The sequence below is a fragment of the Canis lupus genome, chromosome 11 (genome assembly GCF_011100685.1).
Source record: "Canis lupus familiaris isolate Mischka breed German Shepherd chromosome 11, alternate assembly UU_Cfam_GSD_1.0, whole genome shotgun sequence".
Taxonomy (NCBI): Eukaryota; Metazoa; Chordata; class Mammalia; order Carnivora; family Canidae; genus Canis; species Canis lupus.
In genome coordinates, this window is record NC_049232.1 from 61764773 (window position 1) to 61785365 (window position 20593).

Consider the following 20593-nt stretch of genomic DNA (forward strand, 5'->3'; position numbering starts at 1 on the left):
AGCAGACAATTCTAGGCAATTGGACAATACAACTTCCTTTACCCTTTTACTTTGCCCTTGTAATATCAGTCCCCTCCTGTCCTCACTTCGTTTCTTAGCTAGACTTTCTTGTCTGGGTCTGTCATTTCTGACACTTTGCAGGACCTCATCATTCCATAGTTATTCAGAAAGGAGTCACTACATATTTGCAGTTTTTCTGGAGCATCAAATGGAGAGACCAGTTTTTTTTTTTTTTTATCTTAATTTTGTCAGCATGTTGAGATAGAGGTTATATTGCAAAGGGTTAAGAAGTGAATGAGTGGTAAACAGAGAATTCTTAACCCCAGGCAATCTAACCTTAACTTCCAGGCTATTCTTAACTCTCAAGTTAATTATGAAAAGAAAGGAAATGAACAACATGAAAGACCAGTAGTATTTAGGGAAGATGGGTAGCATTTATTGCTACTGTGCCTTTTTTTGTTCATAGCAACTGGAAATGTAGATTTTTTTCATGTCTTTTTTTTTTTAAGATTTTATTTATTTATGAGAGACACAGAGAGAGACAGAGACATAGGCAGAGGGACAAGCAAGCTTGATCCTAGGACCCCAGGATCATGACCTGAGCCGAAGGCAGATGCTCAACCACTGAGCTACCCAGGTGCCCTTCATGCCTTAACCTTGAATACATGTGCAGAAGCATTTTCTCTTTGTGCTTTCTAAAATGCTACCTCACATCTCTAATTGTACCTTTGTCTAATTACACTGCCCTCTTTGTAGGTTAGCCTCCTGTTTTATTTTGCAGTGCAAACCATATTTGAATTTCAGTTCTGTCTAATTCATACCACCCATGCCTCCCTCTTCCTCTCCCTCTCTGACGTCCCTGAATAACTTGGCACCTAGCAGCATTGAAGGGAACGGGCTGGCGCACATCATCTTAGGAACCTAATTTAGGTATCAGGCCTGGTCATTTCTTGTCAGAGTTCTGATGTCAAGAGAGGTGGTCCAGAAGGCAGGAGTATGGGAAAGTGAAATAAAAAAGGCAATTAGACATTCAGATCCTTTCTCAGATGATTCTTAAAGGAGTGATGGTGGTGGTGGTCATGGGATGTCAGGTAAGCCAGGTGCCAAAGTCTTTCATTGCCATTACCTCCAAAGAACAAATTATATAAAACAAGCAAATGGGAAGCCAGGAGAATATGAACTGCTGATCTTGGCTGTAGAGCAAGCCTGAGAACTTGCCGTGAACTTCCCATCCTGCACATTTTCCCTTCGTATTTGTGTATGACTTTGATCTACCACCAGTTTTTTCCAACCTTTCCATGTCTTGACACATAGTGAAACTGATAATAAAGGATATAAGAATGTGTTTGTTCTTGACTAGACGTGACTAGTCTTGGGCTTTGGTTATCCCAGGCCCAAAGACTGAGAGGACTGATAGCTCTGACACCCATAATCCATTAAAGGTTCAGTTGGGAGACAGATCTGCCCAATCCTTTCTTCTTCATTGCCAAATGTCAGTTTACGGTACCGGTGATGGCAGGTTTCCGTGTCATCTGAGATGAATTCTGTGCTGCAATACACCATACTTATATTTCTCACATTTACATTAGAACTTGAAGATACTTGAATTACTTAAACCTCATAACTCCCCTTATATCTGCATTATTATTTTTCTGAAAACGTTTGCTTTTTTCCTTTTATTTTCCCTTCATTTTATTATCTGCAATACTTGTACTCTTTTTCATTAGACCTATTGTGTTTTTTAGGAAGCTTTACCTAAGAAAATACATAACCTTGGGACGCTTGGGTGGCTCAGCAGTTTAGCGCCTGCCCTTGGCCTAGGACGTGATCCTGGAGTCCCAGAATTGAGTCCCACATCGGGCTCCCTGCATGGAGCCTGCTTCTCTCTCTCCCTGTGTCTCTCATGAATAAATAAATAAAATCTTCCAAAAAGAAAATACATTACCTATCCTCCCCAGAACTTTTATCACGATCGCTAAAATGCCACATATAAGAAGAAACATATACGTGAAGAATATTTTTATTTTCTATGCCATATTTCTCCATACATTATTTTTAAAAGTTTCCTGTTGAGTTGGAACAAAGTATGGGCTTTAAATTCTTTTTTTTTTTTTTTTTAAGATTTTATTTACTTATTTGAGAGAGAGCGAGCGAGAGCACAGGTAAGGTAAGGAGCAGAGGGAGAAGCAGACTCCCTGCTGAGCAGGGAGCCTGATGTGGGGCTTGATCCCAGGGCTCCAGGATCATGACCTGAGAGCCAAAGGCAGAAGCTTAACTGACTGAGCCACCCAGGCACCCCTGAGCTTTAAATTCTTTTAAAAGAATCACTTTTTCATATTTTGCTTTAACATAAAAATTCCTGCAAATCTTCTTAAAATAAAAAATATTTTAAATAATTTTGTGTGTTCTTTAGCATTTTTGAGTATACTTGTTATTTCTTGATATTAATTCAGCCAGTTTTAGGCTGGTAGGGGAATGATTCATATGTACTAATAAGTATAATTCATAGTGGAAAGTTAGAAAAGCCTCTCCTTGTGCTGCCATGATAACTTGTGCCTACTCCTACATAGCAGTTACACCATTTCCATTTCCCTCATATTTTCCTCTGATAGAGTCTATCACAAACTAGATGTGGGGATGGTAAGGAGTAGCATTTGTTTGATTTTGGAAAAAACTTCCCATGCTATTTTTTAGGTACATCACGTTATTCATCACCATCAACATCACCATTCTTTTGAAAACTCCTACTCATCTCTAAACCCTTAGAAAATAGGAAACTGTATCTTATTTATCATTTTATGTCCAGTGCTTAGCATTTTTATGGCCTCTGCTTGTAAGGTAGACAGTAAATGTTCCCAGCAGGAAAGTAAAACTAGGAGTTTCAGTATAGGAGAAATTAATTTTGATTTGGAAGACCATGAAAGACTTTATGCAAGGGTTACTTGAGAAGAGTTATGAAAGAAGCGTAGAGCTAGTTTTATGGAAATGGATGAAAGCATTTCACACAAGAGAGAATGAACAAAAGCAGAGGCAGAAAAGTGTGTATACTCCAGGATTCTTGGGCAGAAATCTCAGAGTGTGTGAAGTGGGAGAAGCCTACAGAATTTGCCTGTGTTCAGTCAGATTGTGAATACTCTTGAAGGCCATTGTATGGCATTGGAACTTTATTTGTAGGTGGAAGAGAACCATTGAAAAATTTTTTATCATGGCACAACTTGATTCATCTGTCAGCAATTTGGTATATCATTCTGTGGGTGAGATTATGGGCAGGTCGAAAGCTTTAGTTAAAATTATGACATTAAGTACAATTAGAGTCTAAATTAGAATGACTATGAAGAAAGAAGAGGGAATTGATACCAGAGATAAAATGAATAAGCCTTAGCGCCTCTTTTTTTAAGTATCACATTTTTCATTTTAAAATGGTAACTACATTCCTAATTAAGAGATTGTGCTAGCAAAAAGGAATGCTTTGACAGGCAAATACTCCTTCTTTGCAATTGAAATTGCCTTGGCATTTATAGAAAATAATGAAATAAAGTTAATTGGATATCATCTTGATAATAGTAGAGTTAAGTGATTGATGATAAGTGTTGGAGGTTTATTTTATGTAAGAATTGATTGCAGATTAGAGACCTGTCCAAAAAGAGAACAAGGTAATAATTTGGACCTTATTTTGGGTCTCTGTAATGGTTTATATAGGCCTTTTATGCTTTCTCTCTATGTATTAATTTGAGCATAGAAGAGGCTCAGTTATGGCACACTCTGAATGCCACTTTAGAAAAGTACATAGGAATCAGTATATAATATGTTGAAACACTATTTAGTATAACTACAAGAAACTGAGCTGAAAAATTAAAAATGAAGGAAATTCTCCTTGTTCTCTTACAAGCTACCCTTATCAGAGTATTTATTTTAGCAGATTTTAGCTGATAGCAAAAACTAGTGTCATCATCAATGTTATTTTATGTATGTTGCTAGTTTTTACAGTTTAATAAGAAAACAGAACACGATCGTGATTTACTCAGTTGTTTTTACTCTACACATTATCTGTAAATCAAGTGAATTATTCCTACGTTTAGCATCATTTCTCCTAAGTAGTTTGTTGACTTTATATAATATTGTATTTGCTTCATGTAGGCTTCAGCTCTGGAAGCTCATTTGTATTGTTTTAAAACTCTAAACCAAGACTTGATTTTCAAGATGGCAGAGTAGAGACATTTGTACCCTCTTCTATCTGAAATTACCCTGAAATTACAAGGAAAATGAGAAACAGAGATTGTATCTTTGATGAGACCAGAAATCCTAAGACCCCAAATCAAAATATTTGAGAAATGGTTGTCAAATGTAAGCAGGAAGAGATTAAAAGAGGATGCTAATTGGAAGAGATCTCAGATACAGTTTGTAGAGTGATATGAGAGAGATCGTCTGTTTACAGGGGGATCCGGGTGTATAGGAAGGCAGCGGGAGTTTCCTCGGATGGTTTGGCTGCATGAACTAGCAGGAAAGGAAGAGCAAATGAGAAAACACAGACACACCCACCATCTTGCAGGAAGTACTTTCTTGGTAAGGCCAAGAAGTCATGGCCAAACAACTTTCTCTCACTTGTTCTCAAGACACATTCTCTTTGCCTCTGTTTTTGTCACACACACTCATGCTCAGAACACTGTCATAAAATGCGTTCTTGTATATCAGAGACTACCTTCTAGACCAGAACACAGCCTACTTCTTCCTTCCACAGTCCCCTCCAAATAATTAGTCCGAATAGAGTTCACATCATCTACAGGTAAATAATAAAATGGAAATGGGCACAGTATCTACACAAAAGTGCTGCAAGAAAAAAGGAAAAAGTGAACAGGGAAAAACACTTGACAAAGAACCCATGAGAAAACTGTATTGGCCTAACAAATTTAATGAAATAATCACTTCTTTAAAATAATAGAGAAAGTTAATTGACTAGGGAGAAATAGTAAGACAACAGGATGTGATAAATCATATTCTGGCGGAACTCAAGAAAAGAAAAAAAGAAAATCAGAAATAAAAGACCATATTGAAAGCAAAAAAGGAGAATTAACATTGTTGAAAAGTCAGTAAAGGGCATGTTGATGGACTTTTGAAAATTGAACAAAGTAAAATGAGAATGAAAGGAGATGAAACAAATGCTCATTGTATCCTGGAAATAGAGAATTCAGCATGAAAGCAGAAAAATAGGGCAGCCCCGGTAGCGCAGTGGTTTAGCGCCGCCTGCAGCCCAGGGTGTGATCCTGGAGACCCAGGATCGAGTCCTACGTCGGGCTCCCTGCATGGAGCCTGCTTCTCCCTCTGCCTGTGTCTCTGCCTCTCTCTCTCTCTAGCTGTGTCTCTATGAATAAATAAATAAAATCTTAAAAAAAAAACAGAAAAATACTCAAACATATAACTTAAACTGCTAAAAAGGAAATCTTAGTTCTATAGGTCGAAATGACACATAATGAAGGAAAGCTAATGTACGTTAACCCTTGAATATTGTGAGATTAAGGACACTGACCTCCCATGCAGTTAAAAATCTGTGTGTTAACTTTTGACTCCCCCAATTCTTAACTGCTAATAACCTAACCTACCATTGACCAGAAGTCTTATTGATAACTGTTGATTAACACATATTTTGTATATGTATTATATGCTGTATTTTTACTATAAAGTAAGCTGGAGAAAAAATGTTATGAGGAAAATCATAAGGAAGAGAAAGTACATTTACAACTTTAAATAATCCATGTATAAGTGGATCCATGTAATTCCAATCCTGTGTTAAAGGGTCAGCTGTAGAGTCGTCAACATCAACCTACTTTTTAAAAATTGGATTTCAGAGTTAAGGAGTGCATTCTCTGCTCATTTCATTAAAAAAGTCAGTTTACCTATAGAGGAGTACTGGGGGAAGGATCAGATATTGTCAAGGAGATATTTAGCATTATAGGACAGTGGTACAAAGCCTACATACAAGTCATCAGGGGGAAGAAAGTATGACCTCAGCACAGTTATCAGTTGATAAGTGTATTTCAACAATGCAAGAACTCAAGGTAAATAATATCTATTAAGTTTTTTGATAAACTGTGAGACGATGAAAATCAGCCATCTAGAGATGAATGGAGATGATAGAGCAAAAGGCTTGGCAGGGAAGATATGAACAAGAACAAAAGAACTGTGGGATTTGTAGCAACAGAATATAATAGAACTGAAACAAGGTAGAAATAATTAATAAAAGTCAAGATTGAAGGAGGAAAAAAAGGAGGGTGAGTATAAATTTATTGATTTCCTCTTATTTTTCAGCTGGGGAACAAAGGACAGAAAGTTTAGACATCGAGTAATAGAGGTGTCGGTATATTTAAAGGAATAAAGATGAACACTTGAAGAACTAAATATATGTTTAACCAAAATCAGGGCAGACTAGGTACAAAGAGGTAGAACTATATTAAATGTTTTATCTTTAATTGTCAGATGCAACCAAAGGTGGAAGGACAAAAATTTTTATTTTTATGGTTTATTTACATTTGCAAAAGGACTGAAAACATATGTGGGATATTTATAAAAACTGACCATATCCTAGGTCACAAAAAACAACAAAAAGCTATCATACAGATGATGTTTCCTGACAAAATTTTCTCAGTTTCTTCTATGGAAGTAGTTAATATGCTCAGCAGCATCAGCATGGCCTGGCAACTTGTCAGAAATGCAAATTCAGAAGCCAGATCTACTGAATCAGGAACTATAGAAGCCCCCAAATCTCCATTGGCCAAATTTTACAGATATCTTGTTCATGTTTGGTATTTGCAATTGTTATTTGTAGAATGACATGATAAATATTTTTGTTCTTTCATGTTTGGTCTCATATCTGATTATTTATTTAGGAGGAAATAAGCAAATCAAAGAATGTTCTATAGAACTTCAGGTGACATTTTCTCTATTTTTGTGGTGTTTATTAGAGGTGAAAAATTAAAAATAGGTTTTTGTTTTTTTAGAAATATCTTTTTGTTTACAGAAAACAAGATTATCTTCTTATCCAAAAAAGATGAAATCAACTGGGTTACTCTCAAAAGACAACCAAGTGAGCACCGCAGACTAATGAGTAGAATCAATAAGAACGTGATTTTGGCGCTTTTAACTTTGACAAGTTCTGCATTTCTGCTGTTTCAGCTGTACTACTACAAGCACTATTTATCAGCAAAGGTAATATTTTTTTCTCTCTTCTCATCATTAGGCTTAATTTTAACTGTATATTTTTCTAATTAAATTTAATTAATTAAATTTAGTTAATTAAATTTAATTAGTTGCAGTTTTTCAAATTCTTGCAGAATTTTTTTTTTTTTTTTTTTTAAGATTTCATTTATTTGACAGAGAGAGAGAGAGACCACAAGTGGGGGAGGAGGGGCAGTAGGCAAAGGGAGAGGGAGAAGCAGGCTCCCTGCAGAGCAAGGAACCCATCAAGGGCTTTGATCCCAGGACCCTGAGATCATGACCTGAGCCAAAGGCAGACACTTAACTGACTGAGCTACCCAGGCGCTCCTAGAAATAGATCTTACTGAGATTCTCATCTTTGTAAAGTGTGGCGAGCAATTCAACATTGCAGTTAAATATTATTATAATAACACACTAGTCAAAGGTGCCAAGTTTCAGTAATGTTTATTGAATTTTTTTTCTGTTACAGTTATATAAAAACTATTATTCTTCCAAACACATCATCCCTATTGGGAAGAATTCAGTAATAAATAATTTTGATAAAATACCAAAATTGGTTTATTTTAGTACAATGTACTTCTCCCTCCCACTCTAGGGGAGGATACTTCTCTGCCCTCGTTGAACTTGACCATGAGACTTACTTTGGCTGGTGGAATGTTACAGACACATGCAGAAATTTCAAAGAGATTGTTATGATGTGACTTGCCCTTTGTGTAACCCTGACTAGAATGTGCCCTGAGTAGATGCTGCTCCTCCAGTCTGGGCTCTGGATGAGATGTATGAAGCAGATCAAAGCATAGCTGCCCAGCTTGACCCATGGATCTGACAGAGAAAATAAATGCATGGTAGCATTTTAAGACTGGGTCAAGTTTATTATGCAGCATTGTTATGTGGAGTTGCTAGATCTCATTTTACAGATGAGAAAACCAAAACTCTAACAGAGAAGATAACTTACCTCCCTGAATCACCCAATTTCTAACAAGCAGGGCTGACAGCTTGTCCATTCTTTGCAGGCTAACTTATTTCTGAAATAATTGGCAAGTACCCAGGCTACCAGCTATCTTGGCTGTTTATCCCAATGAATGCCTTTGTGTGCCATCTTCAACCCCCTCCTGAGTACTTGCTCCGGAGAAGGTCCTAGAGTAGAATTTCTGGGTCTAATGTGCATGTTTTAGATTTTGTCACATATCGCAAAGTTATATTCCGTAAGGATGAGTAGTGTGTCTAATTTGCTATCCCCTTTTCAAATGTGGGAATAATAGCAACAGTAACAACAGTAATGGCATCTGTATGAGTTAGAGATGTTTGGGGCTGACTACTAGTAGCTTAAACAAATAGAGGATTATTGGTCTCTTCTGCCTTTAAGTCCAAAGCTTCTCAAATTCTCTTGACGTTTTCCTTGTGCTAGACAAGGCTGGAAGAAGACATAGTGCATTCTAAAAGGCTTCTACTTTTGTGACATTTACCTACAGATTTCCAGATATAAGATAATCTGGGAAAGCAAGGTTTTATTACTAGTGTTGTTGTTGTTGTTACTTAGCTTTTCCAGCCTATATAATAGAGATTGCAGAGGAGAAGTGTGAGAGTGGGGGTCAGGTCAACTGACCTACAGTGTCTGCTACAGCAGCTACATCTTTTGGTGTGCTTCTAGGCTTGGCACTGTGCTAAGCATTGCACATACATTTAATTCTTAAAACAGCAAATTAAGTATATCTTGTACTTTCTGTTTTCCTGGAGAAAAAGCTGAGGTTTGTTGAGATTTCTTAATTTGTCAACTGTCACATAATTTATTTTATTTTATTTTATTTTTGAGAGAGAGAGTGTGCAAGTAGGGGGAGAGGCAGAGAAAAGGGAGACAGAGAATCTTAAGCAGACTCCACCCTGGGCATGGAATCTCAGTCTCACAACCCTGAGATCATGACCTAAACTGGAATCAGGAGTCAGATGCTTAAACCAGCTGAGCCACCCAGGCACCCTTATGTCACATAATTATTAAGTGAGGGAGATAGAATTTAAACCTAGGGAGTCTACCCCCAAGAACCTTGTTCCTAATATTTTTAGTGTTTTTGATGTTCAAAAACTGAAAAGATATTAAACTCCATTATAGGTCATTTATTTGATTACTACTGGGGCTAAACTTTCCATATGCTTACTGGTTCTTTCTGTTTCTTTTTTTTTTTTTTCTTACTTCTTTGTATTCCTACCTGCATATTTTTCTGAGGGTGTGTTCTATATAATTTTAAGGATGGTATACCTTTATCAGACATATTGAACATTTTTCCTGATTTATGAATTTGCCTTTTAACTTTATATTCATGATATAACCCCCCGTAATACATTTGTATTTAATTTCTAGGTAGACAGCTGTCTTCCTTAAGGCATCTGGTTTTTATGTCATAAGTGGTCCAAGACTGTGGAAATATTCACCTGTATTTTCATCTAATACTATTCATGTTTACATTTTTTAATTAAATAGAATTTACTTTAGAATGAGGTATGAATTCGATATCTAACTTAAATTTTTTCCCAAATGGTTGATCATTTGTACCAATATCACCTTTTTAATTCCATCATTAACTTAAAAATCCCATCTTAATTATACGTTAAATTCCTATAAATAACTATTATCTCGACCCTTTCTTTTGGAATGCATTGTAGTTTTAGTTGTTTAAAGCACAGACTCCAGCCTAGGAATAAACCGTATCTATACTGCTTATTAGCTATGGGATCTTGGGTAAATTACTTCTAAATGCTGTGCCCTCATCTATAAAATAGGGAGAATAACAGTACCATCTTGTAGACTTATGAAGCTTAAACAAATTAATGCACATAAAACCTTTGGAACAGTGCATGTCACATACAGATCAAAAAATATAGGCTTTTTATTTTTTTTGAGGAAAGATGTTACCTGACCCAAGGTTTATTTTTTTTTCAAGTAATATCATTCATTCACTCATTCATTTTGTTTCAAGTTTTTATTTAAATTCTAGTTGTCATATAGTGTAATACTGGTTTCAGGAATAGAATTTAGTGATTCATCACTTATATGTGTAGCACCCAGTGCTTAATCATAACAAGTGCCCTCCTTAATACCCACCACCCATCTAGCCCATCCCCCACCCACCTCCTCTATCTCAACCCTCAGTTTTCTATAGTTAAGAGTTTCTTACAGTCTGCCTATGAGCTATTGTTTTTAAAGATTTATTTATTTGAGAGAGAGAGAGAGAACACAAATGTGGGGAGAGGCAGAGAGTGAAGGAGAGAGAAGAATCTCAAGCAGACCTGCTGAATGCAGAGCGTGATGTTGGGCTCGATCCCAGGACACTGAGATCATGACCTGAGCCAAAACCACAAGTCGGATGCCCAACCAACTGAGCCACCCAGGCACCCCATGAGCTATTTTTTTATTATTATCTTCAGTTTTATAATCAAAAGTAGTATTTGTTATATTGTGTCCATGGCATATAAACTGCCTTAGTGATAAGTGCCATTAAGCAAAATTGAACAAAATAAGGCATAAAATTTTAAAAAGTTCACTAAACTTGTATGCTCTTAGATTTGCGAAGTTTGTATTTGTACTAGTTATTTTTTATGTTCACTATTAATCATACGTAGAGATGAACATCTAAGTTCTGAAATAACAAAGGTTACTTTTATGTTATTGAAAAATATAGAAACTATATTAAACTATTCCTAGTTAAGTAATTTTACATTTTACAAAATGGAATTTTAAACTTTATTAATTCAAAAATTTTTATTTAAAAGTCACTTTTGCCAGGCATTCTGACAAAGTGATAGAAACAATGAGAAATGGTTTCTTTCTTCATATATTTATGATTTGTTTGGCTTACTACAAATCAATTTGAGCCTCATTTTTTTTTTTTTTTTTTTTTGAGCCTCATTTTTTTTTAAATGCACTAATAGCAACTTTGCTGGTTAAGATAATGTATGTAATTCATCTAACTTACTGTTGGGTATATGGTAGATGCTCAGTGGATGGTAGCTAGCTATTAGTAGCTCATACATTCTGGTCCTTCTAAGGTTTATATTGCTGTTTGAAAATTAAATTGTATTTAATTATTACAGGTTTCTCATGAGCCTACATTTATCAGTTTTTCATAAGTGAGTTATCTGGGGCCCAGATATGTTAAGCTTCCTGCTGAAGATTGCCAAGTTCAGATCCTAAAACTTACGTCTTTACTCATAGAGCTAATACCACATGTAAATATGAATATGTTCAAATGAAATACTATAGCATTGATAAGATGTGAAATGAGATGGCTTTAAAGTATTATGAATCACAGTAAAAAATTATAAAATATTATTGCCTAAGTGGAAGGAAGAAAAGTCAACAACCTATGTTTATATAAAGCACTGAGTGAACCAAACTGTTGGTTTGATTAATGATTTTTTTTAAGATTTTATTTATTATAAAATAATATAATAAATTATTTTATTATTAATAATTATTATTAATAATTATTAAATTATTATCTCTTATTCATGAGAGACACAGAGAGAGAGGCAGAGACATAGGCAGAAGGAGAAGCAGGCTCCTCGCAGGGAGCCTGATAGAGGACTCCATCCCCAGACCCCGGGATTATGACCTGAGCCAAAGGCATATGCTCAACCACTGAGCCACCCAGGCGTCTCAGTTAATGATGTTCTTGACTTAGAACTATAAGCAACATCAGTACCTGCAATATCCAGCTATTCTTATTAGCTAGAAAGCCACTTACAGGGTTTTGTGCTAGGATGTCTTTCTTTGCATTATATGTAGTAACCTCTGTGTGTTTGGTTAGAAGACCAGGAAGGAAGAAAGGGGAGTTTGGGTTTCAAGTTTAACAATAGTCATTCACAGTGAACAATTTTATATGCTGTTATTAGAAATGGAAATAAATCTGGTAGCCATTTAGATCATTTGCAACAAAGATTTTTGAAATATTTTGAGTTGGTCAGTTGGCTAAAATCATGCAAGAAATGATTTTTAAAATATCTTCTTTTTTTAATAATAAATTTATTTTTTATTGGTGTTCAATTTACCAACATACAGTTAAAAATATCTTCTTTGGCTATTGGCTCTTATGTTCTGAAGGATAATATATGGGTCATTGCTGGAGGAAAAATATTTTATCTGATAATCTGATGTAGTATGATAAACTTTGATAAATGCTGTTGTCCTCTTCCTAATTTTTCCTCCACATCTCCCTGGCCCCATTATTGCCATTGTTCAGGAGAAATGTGAAAGAATTTCTTCCATTGGAATTGACAGATACTGAAAAAATATTTCCATGTGTTCCCAGACTTCAGACTTCATAGGTTTTCTGGCCAAACATTTTGGCTTACTAATAAACAAAGCTTTCCACCATCCCACATCACATTTATGAGGCCTATCCACTAAGAACTTGAGTGACTTGGGAATAAGGAAAAGAACAGTGCGTCCACTGGAAGGAAAGGCACTGAGATCCAGAAGGGGAAAGCTGCCTGTAGGATTGATGGATTTACCATGATTCGTGTTTCTGATCCTTAGGATCGCAAATGTATAAATAATTGAAAAAGATCAGTTATTAAAGACTTAAAAAGATGTTCTTAAGTCTTACTCTTCGATTCTCTGTAGGCAGATTAATGATCATGCTAGATTAAGAATTCTGGTTTTTGGTTTCTGTAAGTTATTGGATACTCTCTTTCAAAAAAAAGAAAGGATTTTTTCCTTAAATTTTCACCTCCTCTGTCTCAAATACTTTGTCTTTAATGGCATATCTTAATTTGACTCCTTTATCCGTGTAGTTCAGTAAGCCACCAGACTTTCTACCCTTTTTTTTGGCATCTGATTCCATCTTTATTTACTTCACTTAATTTATTTGTTCACTTAATTTTTACTCTAAATATCCTATGGGAATATATTTAGGCTTAAAATTTTTTATTTCTAAAACTCCTGGTTTTATGTAGCATTTCTTTCAGAACATTCAGCCATTTATTTCTGAAGTGTTGGTTGAGCACTTACTGTGTGCCAAGCTTAGTACTAGGTTGTGAGACAAAATGATGAGTCATGTGTAATCCTTGCTGTCTAGGAAGTCACAAATTGGGGAAATTTGGGATTGAAGAAGCAAGGAGTTAAGAAATGTATAGAGGCGCCTGGGCAGCTTAGTGGGTTAAGTGTCTTGTCTGACTCTTCATTTCAGCTCAGGTCATGATCTCAGAGTCCTGGGATCAAGCCCTATGTCTTGCTCCACACTCTGCAGAGTCTGCTTGAGATTCTCTCTCCCCCCCTCCCTCTGCCCTTCCACCTTGCTCACTGGTTCTCTCCCTCTCAAATAATGAAATTAAAAAAAAAGAAAAAGAAAAAAAAAAGAAACCTAGAAAGAGACATATAAGCAAATAACAATATAATATGTTACTTCTTTAAAGTATACTTCATAAACCCTGTTCTGCCTATTTTACTAGTTACAGTTTAAGAACTTTTAGTCTCTAGCCTTTGTAATCCTTTTCTGTACAGCTGTCACAGTTATTTTTCTTAAGATCAGATCCAGTTATTCTCTGCATAGCACACCTATGAAATAAGATCCAAATTTCTTACCATGTGGGTAGTCACTGTTAGCTCCTCCAGATTGTGTTTTCTCCATACTCTGGGCCTTGGGAGGCTGACCTCTATGGACTGCATTAGCTGAGTTCCCTTGTATTTTCTAGTTGAGGTCAGCCAATGGGAAACATCACCTGGAGATTGGAGACCAGAGGGAAAGAGAGGTCAGGTTATTTCTTCTCTTGGTTCTCTATTTGTAGGATCATTGCTTGATAGGGACTGCATTCCTCTGATACAGCTACAGTATAGCCACTGGGTGCCAGTAACTTCTTACCAGGTAGATTAACTATTAAGATAAATGAAATTTAAACTGCAGGGTCCTTCACTTCCAAAGGCCCTTGAAGGGGCCTTAGGAATATATTACCAAGCTAAATTTTTTGGTGAAGTTTGCAAAAGATATTTTTGCATTCTTTTCTTAAAAAGGACTACCACAATTGTATAATTTTCAGGCTCCTATAAAGCTGGAACCTCCTATGTCCTTATCTTTGACCCTTCAAGCTTAGGTAAGTGCAAAGTTTATAGTGAATGAAAAACTGCTGAATAACCTACTTAGGAAGGTTACAATAGAATACTTAATGGATGAAATAGTATTTTGAATTGATTTTATAAGTTCTCCAGGTAAAGAAGATAGGGAAGGCCATTACAAATAGAGGAAGCGGCCTATTTGAAGAGAATGAGCTATGTGGATATTTAGAAGAGGAGCATACTACCCAGAGACCAAAGGAAGCACAGAAGTCCTAAGGCAGGAACATGCCTCCCAGTTTTAAGAGCAGGAAAGATATCAATATGGCTATAGAGGACTTTTGCTTTTATTCTAAGTGAAATTAGGAACCATACGAAAGTTTTGAGCTGATAGGTGGCATGATCTGACTCTTAAAAAAGTAGTAGAGTGAATGCTCTGTTGAGAATAGATTGTAAGGTCAAGGGCTAAAACAGACCAGTTAGAAGGCTGTCCTAGTAACTTACACAAAATGGTAATGGCTTGAACAAGGGATCTTGTCATGAAAAGTGGAAGAGTTCATGAAAAGTGGTAGAGTTCAGAAAAAGTGGAAAGTAAAGCTGTCAGAATTTGTTGATGAGTTAGTTATTGGATGTAAAAGACAGAAAGGAGTCAGGGATAATTTCAGTGTTTTGGGCCCAATTGGAAACGTTGCTAATTGGGAAGTTGCTATTTACTGAGATGGGAAAGACAGGAGAAGCAAGCTTGAGGGATGGAGATCTGAATTTGAGATGCCTATTTGACATACAGGTGAAGAGGTGAATAGAGTTGAATATATAAGTTTGGAATTCAAAGGACTGGTTTGGTTGGAAATATAAATTGAAAGTTGTAAGTGTGTAGATTGTATGTAAAGCCATTAGAGTAGATGAATTACCAAGAAAGTGAACAGTGAGTAAAAAGAGAAAAGTCTCATGGTCTGAGTTTTGGGATCCTCCAATACATCAGGGAGGTGGAAGAACTAGCAAATGAGAATAAGAAGGAGCAGCCAGAGAGAAATCCAGGAAAACTAGAAGTATGGGATTCTGAGAGCCAAGCAACTGAAGTTTAAGTGAGACAGAAATGATCAATAATTCTTGTTAGATCAAATAAGGAGTAATAATTGACCATTGGATTTAGCAACGTGGAAGTCATTGGTGATCTTGATGAATACCTGAAAGAGTGAAATTAATCTTGTGAGCTCATGGGAAGAAAGGAATCAGAGGCAGTGAGAACAGACAACCTATTAGGGGTTTTGCTTGAAAGAAGAGAGAAAATTGTTAGTTGGCAAGAGGAGTTTTTTCTTTTGTTTGTTTGTTTGTTTGAAGATAGGAGAAATAATACCATGTTTCTTTTTTTTTTTAATTTTTTTTATTTATTTATGATAGTCTCACAGAGAGAGAGAGAGGCAGAGACACAGGCAGAGGGAGAAGCAGGCTCCATGCACCGGGAGCCCGACGTGGGATTCGATCCCGGGTCTTCCAGGATCGAGCCCTGGGCCAAAGGCAGGCGCCAAAGCGCTGCGCCACCCAGGAATCCCTAATACCATGTTTCTATATTGATGGGAATGATCCAGCAAAGAAAACAAAGCTCAGAAATTGTGTCTCATCTACTAATGAAGGGCTAAGTAAGCAACAAGGGCTATGTCACAGAGTTTGCAATCTCTTTTCAAGGATGAAGATTACAAAGCTATCTCTTTGTGGTTTGTTCTCAAATATCCCTTGGTATGAAAATATTATTGTCAAATTGAGAGCTTATGAGGAGAGACCAGTTCGCTCTATCTTACTCAGTATATCTGTTCCTCTTTTCCGCTCTCCTTCCCTGCATTTAACAAACCATCATTAAACATTTACTCATTGCCCATGCTAGGGCACTGTCAATACAAAGAAGGATTGGATTCAGTCCCTGCTCTTGAGTTTGCAGTTTAGTGGGGGAAGTAAGTCTCCTTTTTAGGAGCCTGGGGCATATTTCATTTTTAGGATAAGGCTATTCTTTCTTCTTCAGTATCCTCCCATCTACATCTTCTAGGTAAAGAACACACTCAAGGCATAAAAAACTTCTCTGGATCTTCTTTCAGCTTGAAGCATTCTTCCTGTTGTCTCTAGGCCATCAGACATTCTTTTTCCTTATACTTTCAAAGTATTTTGGGGCTTGTCAGATGAAAACTGATAATGTTTTCTTCCTTCTGATTCTCTAGCCCTGAATATTTTTTCTTAATTTTTATTTGTTACTGGAGTATAGTTAACACACAATGTTACATTAGTTTCAACACTGATTCAACAGTACATTAGTACATTAGTAAATTAGTACAACACAGTGAATCAAGTCATGCTATGCTCACCACAGGGGTAGCTACCGTCTGTCATGCAGCACTATTACAGTACCATTGACTGCATTCCTCAAGCTGTACCTTTCATCCCTGTGGCTTATTCATTCCATAACTAGAAGCCTTTATCTCCCACTCTCCTTCACTCATTTTGCCCAGTCCCTCCCCCGCCCCAGCCACCACCAGTTTGTTCTCCGTATACCAACTCAAACAAGTCAGACAGAGAAAGATAGCTTTGAATTTACTAAAATATTTTTCTGTTATCTTCTTAGAATGGAACTGGTTTATCAAAATCTAAAGGAAGCCGAATTGGATTTGATAGCACACAGTGGGTATGTACAAGCATGAAATTCCTCATTTATAGTGTTCATTTAGTTCATTTGTTTATGTACTCAATAAGTATTTGTTGAATGATGACAATGGTGATAGCTATCTTCGTGGGCAGTGAAAGTAGGTGGTGGAGGGGAAGAGGTAGGCCCTGTGTCAAGTGCTTTATATACAGTATTTCATTTAGTTCTTATGGAAACTTTATTAAGTCAGTACATGTTTTTATCTCAGTTCACTTAGAAGGTTTAAGGTTAGTTGGCTAATAAGTGACTGAACCCAGATTCTAAATGTTTGCCTTCAGAATTCTCACTCACTAAACGATGGTGCATCTCCAAATGAAAAAATATGTGAATCAGAATGGAACTATGAATAAGGGAAAATAATGATTAAGAATAGAAATCTAGTCAACATGTTTACTTTTTAAGATCAAGAAAACTAGTGGTATGCACAAGATATCCCTGTTTTGATTTATAAATTTTAGAGTATACATTTATAAAATATGTTTCTTTACCTTTTTTCTAGCCAAATTTAGAATGAAAAACAGTGCAAGGTTATTGGTTACTAATAAAAAATTACATTTATCCTATTAGTATACATTTTGAATATGACCATTTATTTCTTGTGGATGACTCGTCTTTGGCATCTCTTTAACCAGAGACATGAAGCTTTAGATAGGAAATGGGTTTTCAAAATCATGAAGCAGCAATGAAGTAGTAATAATTTTAGGTCATTGCTGACACCAATTGGTCTTGAACTATTATTTAAAAGTAAAGTCTGGGATATCCTAAATCAGCCTCCTCAACTATGAAATATCAAAATAAATTTTTAATTTATTAAAAATATCAGATATTTTGCTCTGTGAATGTAGGAGTTGTCTGAGGGGAATGGGAAAAGCCTCATCTTTTTCTTTCAGGGAAGGATCCTGAGGTAGGAGAAAATAAGGGATTTTTTTTTTTTAAAGGGTTTGCTTCCAAGATAAATGAGAAAAGATTAAAGAACAGCTCACTATTCAGTGAGTTCTCTGTGTTAATTACATTGCATGGTACTAAGAATCACTGTTTATAATTGCAGAATCATGTGGAGGGGGAGAAGTACTAAAATACTTTTGTTATGGTATTTTAGAAGGAAGGAGGGATGAAATCTAATCAGTAAGTGTGATACTGCAAGCTGATAAGATTCTAGAATGAGTTATTAAATAGATGACTTGAGGAAAGGGAAGGATGATTATTAGGAACCAGCCTTTCACTAAGAACAAGTCCCGCCAAAGCCCTTGTAGATGAATAGGCTCTTACAGTCTCAGTACACCCTGCTATCAACAAGACATTTTTCTTTCCTCTAAACAAAATGAATTACGATGATGATAGACATGTTTATTTAGAATTAATTGGATTTAGAGTCAATTGGACATCTGTTTCTAAGGAGCATTGATGATTGCATTGATAACAGCCTGGAAGGCATATTTAGAAGGTGAGTTAGGGAATCTCTCCTCCACCCTGCCCCAATCTATACTTATATCGATAATTGTAACAAAGCCATAAATGTGTTTGTCATGTTTGTATTTAACACTAAGCTGAAAGAGATTCATTCTACAAACGTTAAATACTATGGTATGTGCTGGTGTCTGTCACTTCATCATCTTTCTTCCAAAATCATTCTTTTATTCTCCTAGTGTGAAGCACAGAAAGCAACCACCATAAAAGAAAAAAAAAAAAAGATAAATGAGAAAATCAAAATTTAAGACATCATTTTTTTGAAAAAATTTTTGTGAAATTGGTATTATTCCTTAAATTGTTGAATTGTTGATAGAATTCACCTGTGAATCATCTGAATCTGGAGTTTTTTCTTGTTGCTATTGTTTATATATATATATATATATATATATATATAAAATTCATATAAAGTATATGAAACAAATATATACAAATATATAACATATATGAATATATAATGAATATATGTATATATGCACATTCAATTTAGTTAACTCATATAAAATATATTCAAATAAAATATACAAAAATATATATGAATATATAATATATAAACATGTAACATATATGTATATATAAATTCAACTTAGTTAATAGGTATAGGGCAATTCAGATTTTCTGTTTCATCTTGTGGGAGTTTGTTAATTGTGTTTTTAAAGAAATTTATCCATTTCATCTAAGTCATTGAATCTCTTGTTTTTAAAGATTTTGTTTATTCATGAGAGACAGAGGGAGAGGCAGAGACATAGGCAGAAGGAGAAGCAGGCTCCATGCAGGGAGCCTGATATGAGACTTGATCCTGGAACTCCAGGATCACCCCCAAGCCAAAGGCAGACGCTGAACCGCGGAGCCACCCAGGTGTCCCTAAGTTATTGAATCTTTTAGCATAAAGTTGGCTTTCTAATTTTTAACTTAGTTATTTCAGCCACTAAGAGATCATAAATTCCTCTAGAGCAGAGATTATTGTAGTCTTGGTATTTTGCATACTCGGCCTAAGAACAAATGGTAAGAGACTTATTACTAGCTTTATCTCATTTTTTCTTTCTTTAAAAATTTTTTTATTTAAATTCAATTTAGTTCACATACAGTGTATTATTCGTTTCAGGGGTAGAATTTAATGATTCATCAGTTGTATATAATACCACTGCTCATTCTATCACCTGCCCTCCTTAATGCCCATTACCCAGTGACCCCATCCTTCTATTCACCTGCCTTTCAGCCACACACAGTTTGTTCCCTATAGTTGAGAGTTTCTCATGGTCTTTTTTTTTTTTTTCGCCAATTTTTTTAGATTTTATTCATTTATTCTTGAGAGACAGAGAGAGAGGCAGAGACACAGGCAGAGGGAGGAGCAGGCTCCACAAAGGGAGCCCAATGCAGGACTTGATCCCGAGACTCCTGGATCACACCCTGGGCCGAAGGCAGGTGCTAAACCGCTGAGCCATTCTGGCTGCCCTCATTTTTTTTTCTATTCTTAAAATTTTTTTTTAATATTTTATTTATTCATGAGAGACACAGAGAGGCAGAGACATAGGCAGAGGGAGAAGCAGGCTCCATGTGGGGAGCCTGATGCGGGACTCGATCCCAGGATCTGGGATCAAGACCTGAGCCAAAGGCAGACACTCAACCACTGAGCCACCCAGGCGCCCCAGTCTATCCTTAAAATTCTTAATATCCTTATCTGTTTATTATCTTGTATATGTTTTTACATTTTTCTTCAAATTTTGTGAATAATTGTTTATCCTTAATTCTGTGAGACATCTTTTTAATGGGCATACATCCCTTTGAAATCATTATTACTTTCATTAAAGTATACTTTAAAAAAAAAAGATTTTATTTATTCATGAGAGACACAGAGTAAGAGAGAGAAAGAGGCAGAGACACAGGCAGAGGGAGAAGCAGGCTCCATGCAGGAAGCCTGATGTGGGACTCGATCCTGGGCCTCCAGGATCACTACCTGGACCAAAGGTGGTGCTAAAACCCCTGAGCCACCCGGGCTGCCCTAAGGTATACTTTTAAAGCAATAATGTATACCAGTTCTTCTATTTATCTTTGCTGTTCTTTGGTGTTACACTTGAGTGGGATTGTGTTTCTATTCTAGTTTTGAAACTTATTTTTTCAGTAGGGGTCTCTACTTACTGCTCCAAAGAATTATATTTTAAAATATTACATTACTGTTAGAAAAT

General features: G+C 36.0%; 1 protein-coding gene across 1 annotated transcript in view; it reads left to right on the forward strand.

The window, feature by feature from the left end:
• FKTN (fukutin) overlaps positions 1 to 20593 on the forward strand; it is a 75338-nt gene that overhangs the window by 4141 nt on the left and 50604 nt on the right. Inside the window, exons 2-3 of the mRNA XM_038553014.1 lie at positions 7013 to 7200; positions 16863 to 16922. Coding sequence (XP_038408942.1) covers positions 7096 to 7200; positions 16863 to 16922 — 165 coding nt within the window. The 5' untranslated portion in view covers positions 7013 to 7095. The remainder of the gene's footprint in view (positions 1 to 7012; positions 7201 to 16862; positions 16923 to 20593) is intronic.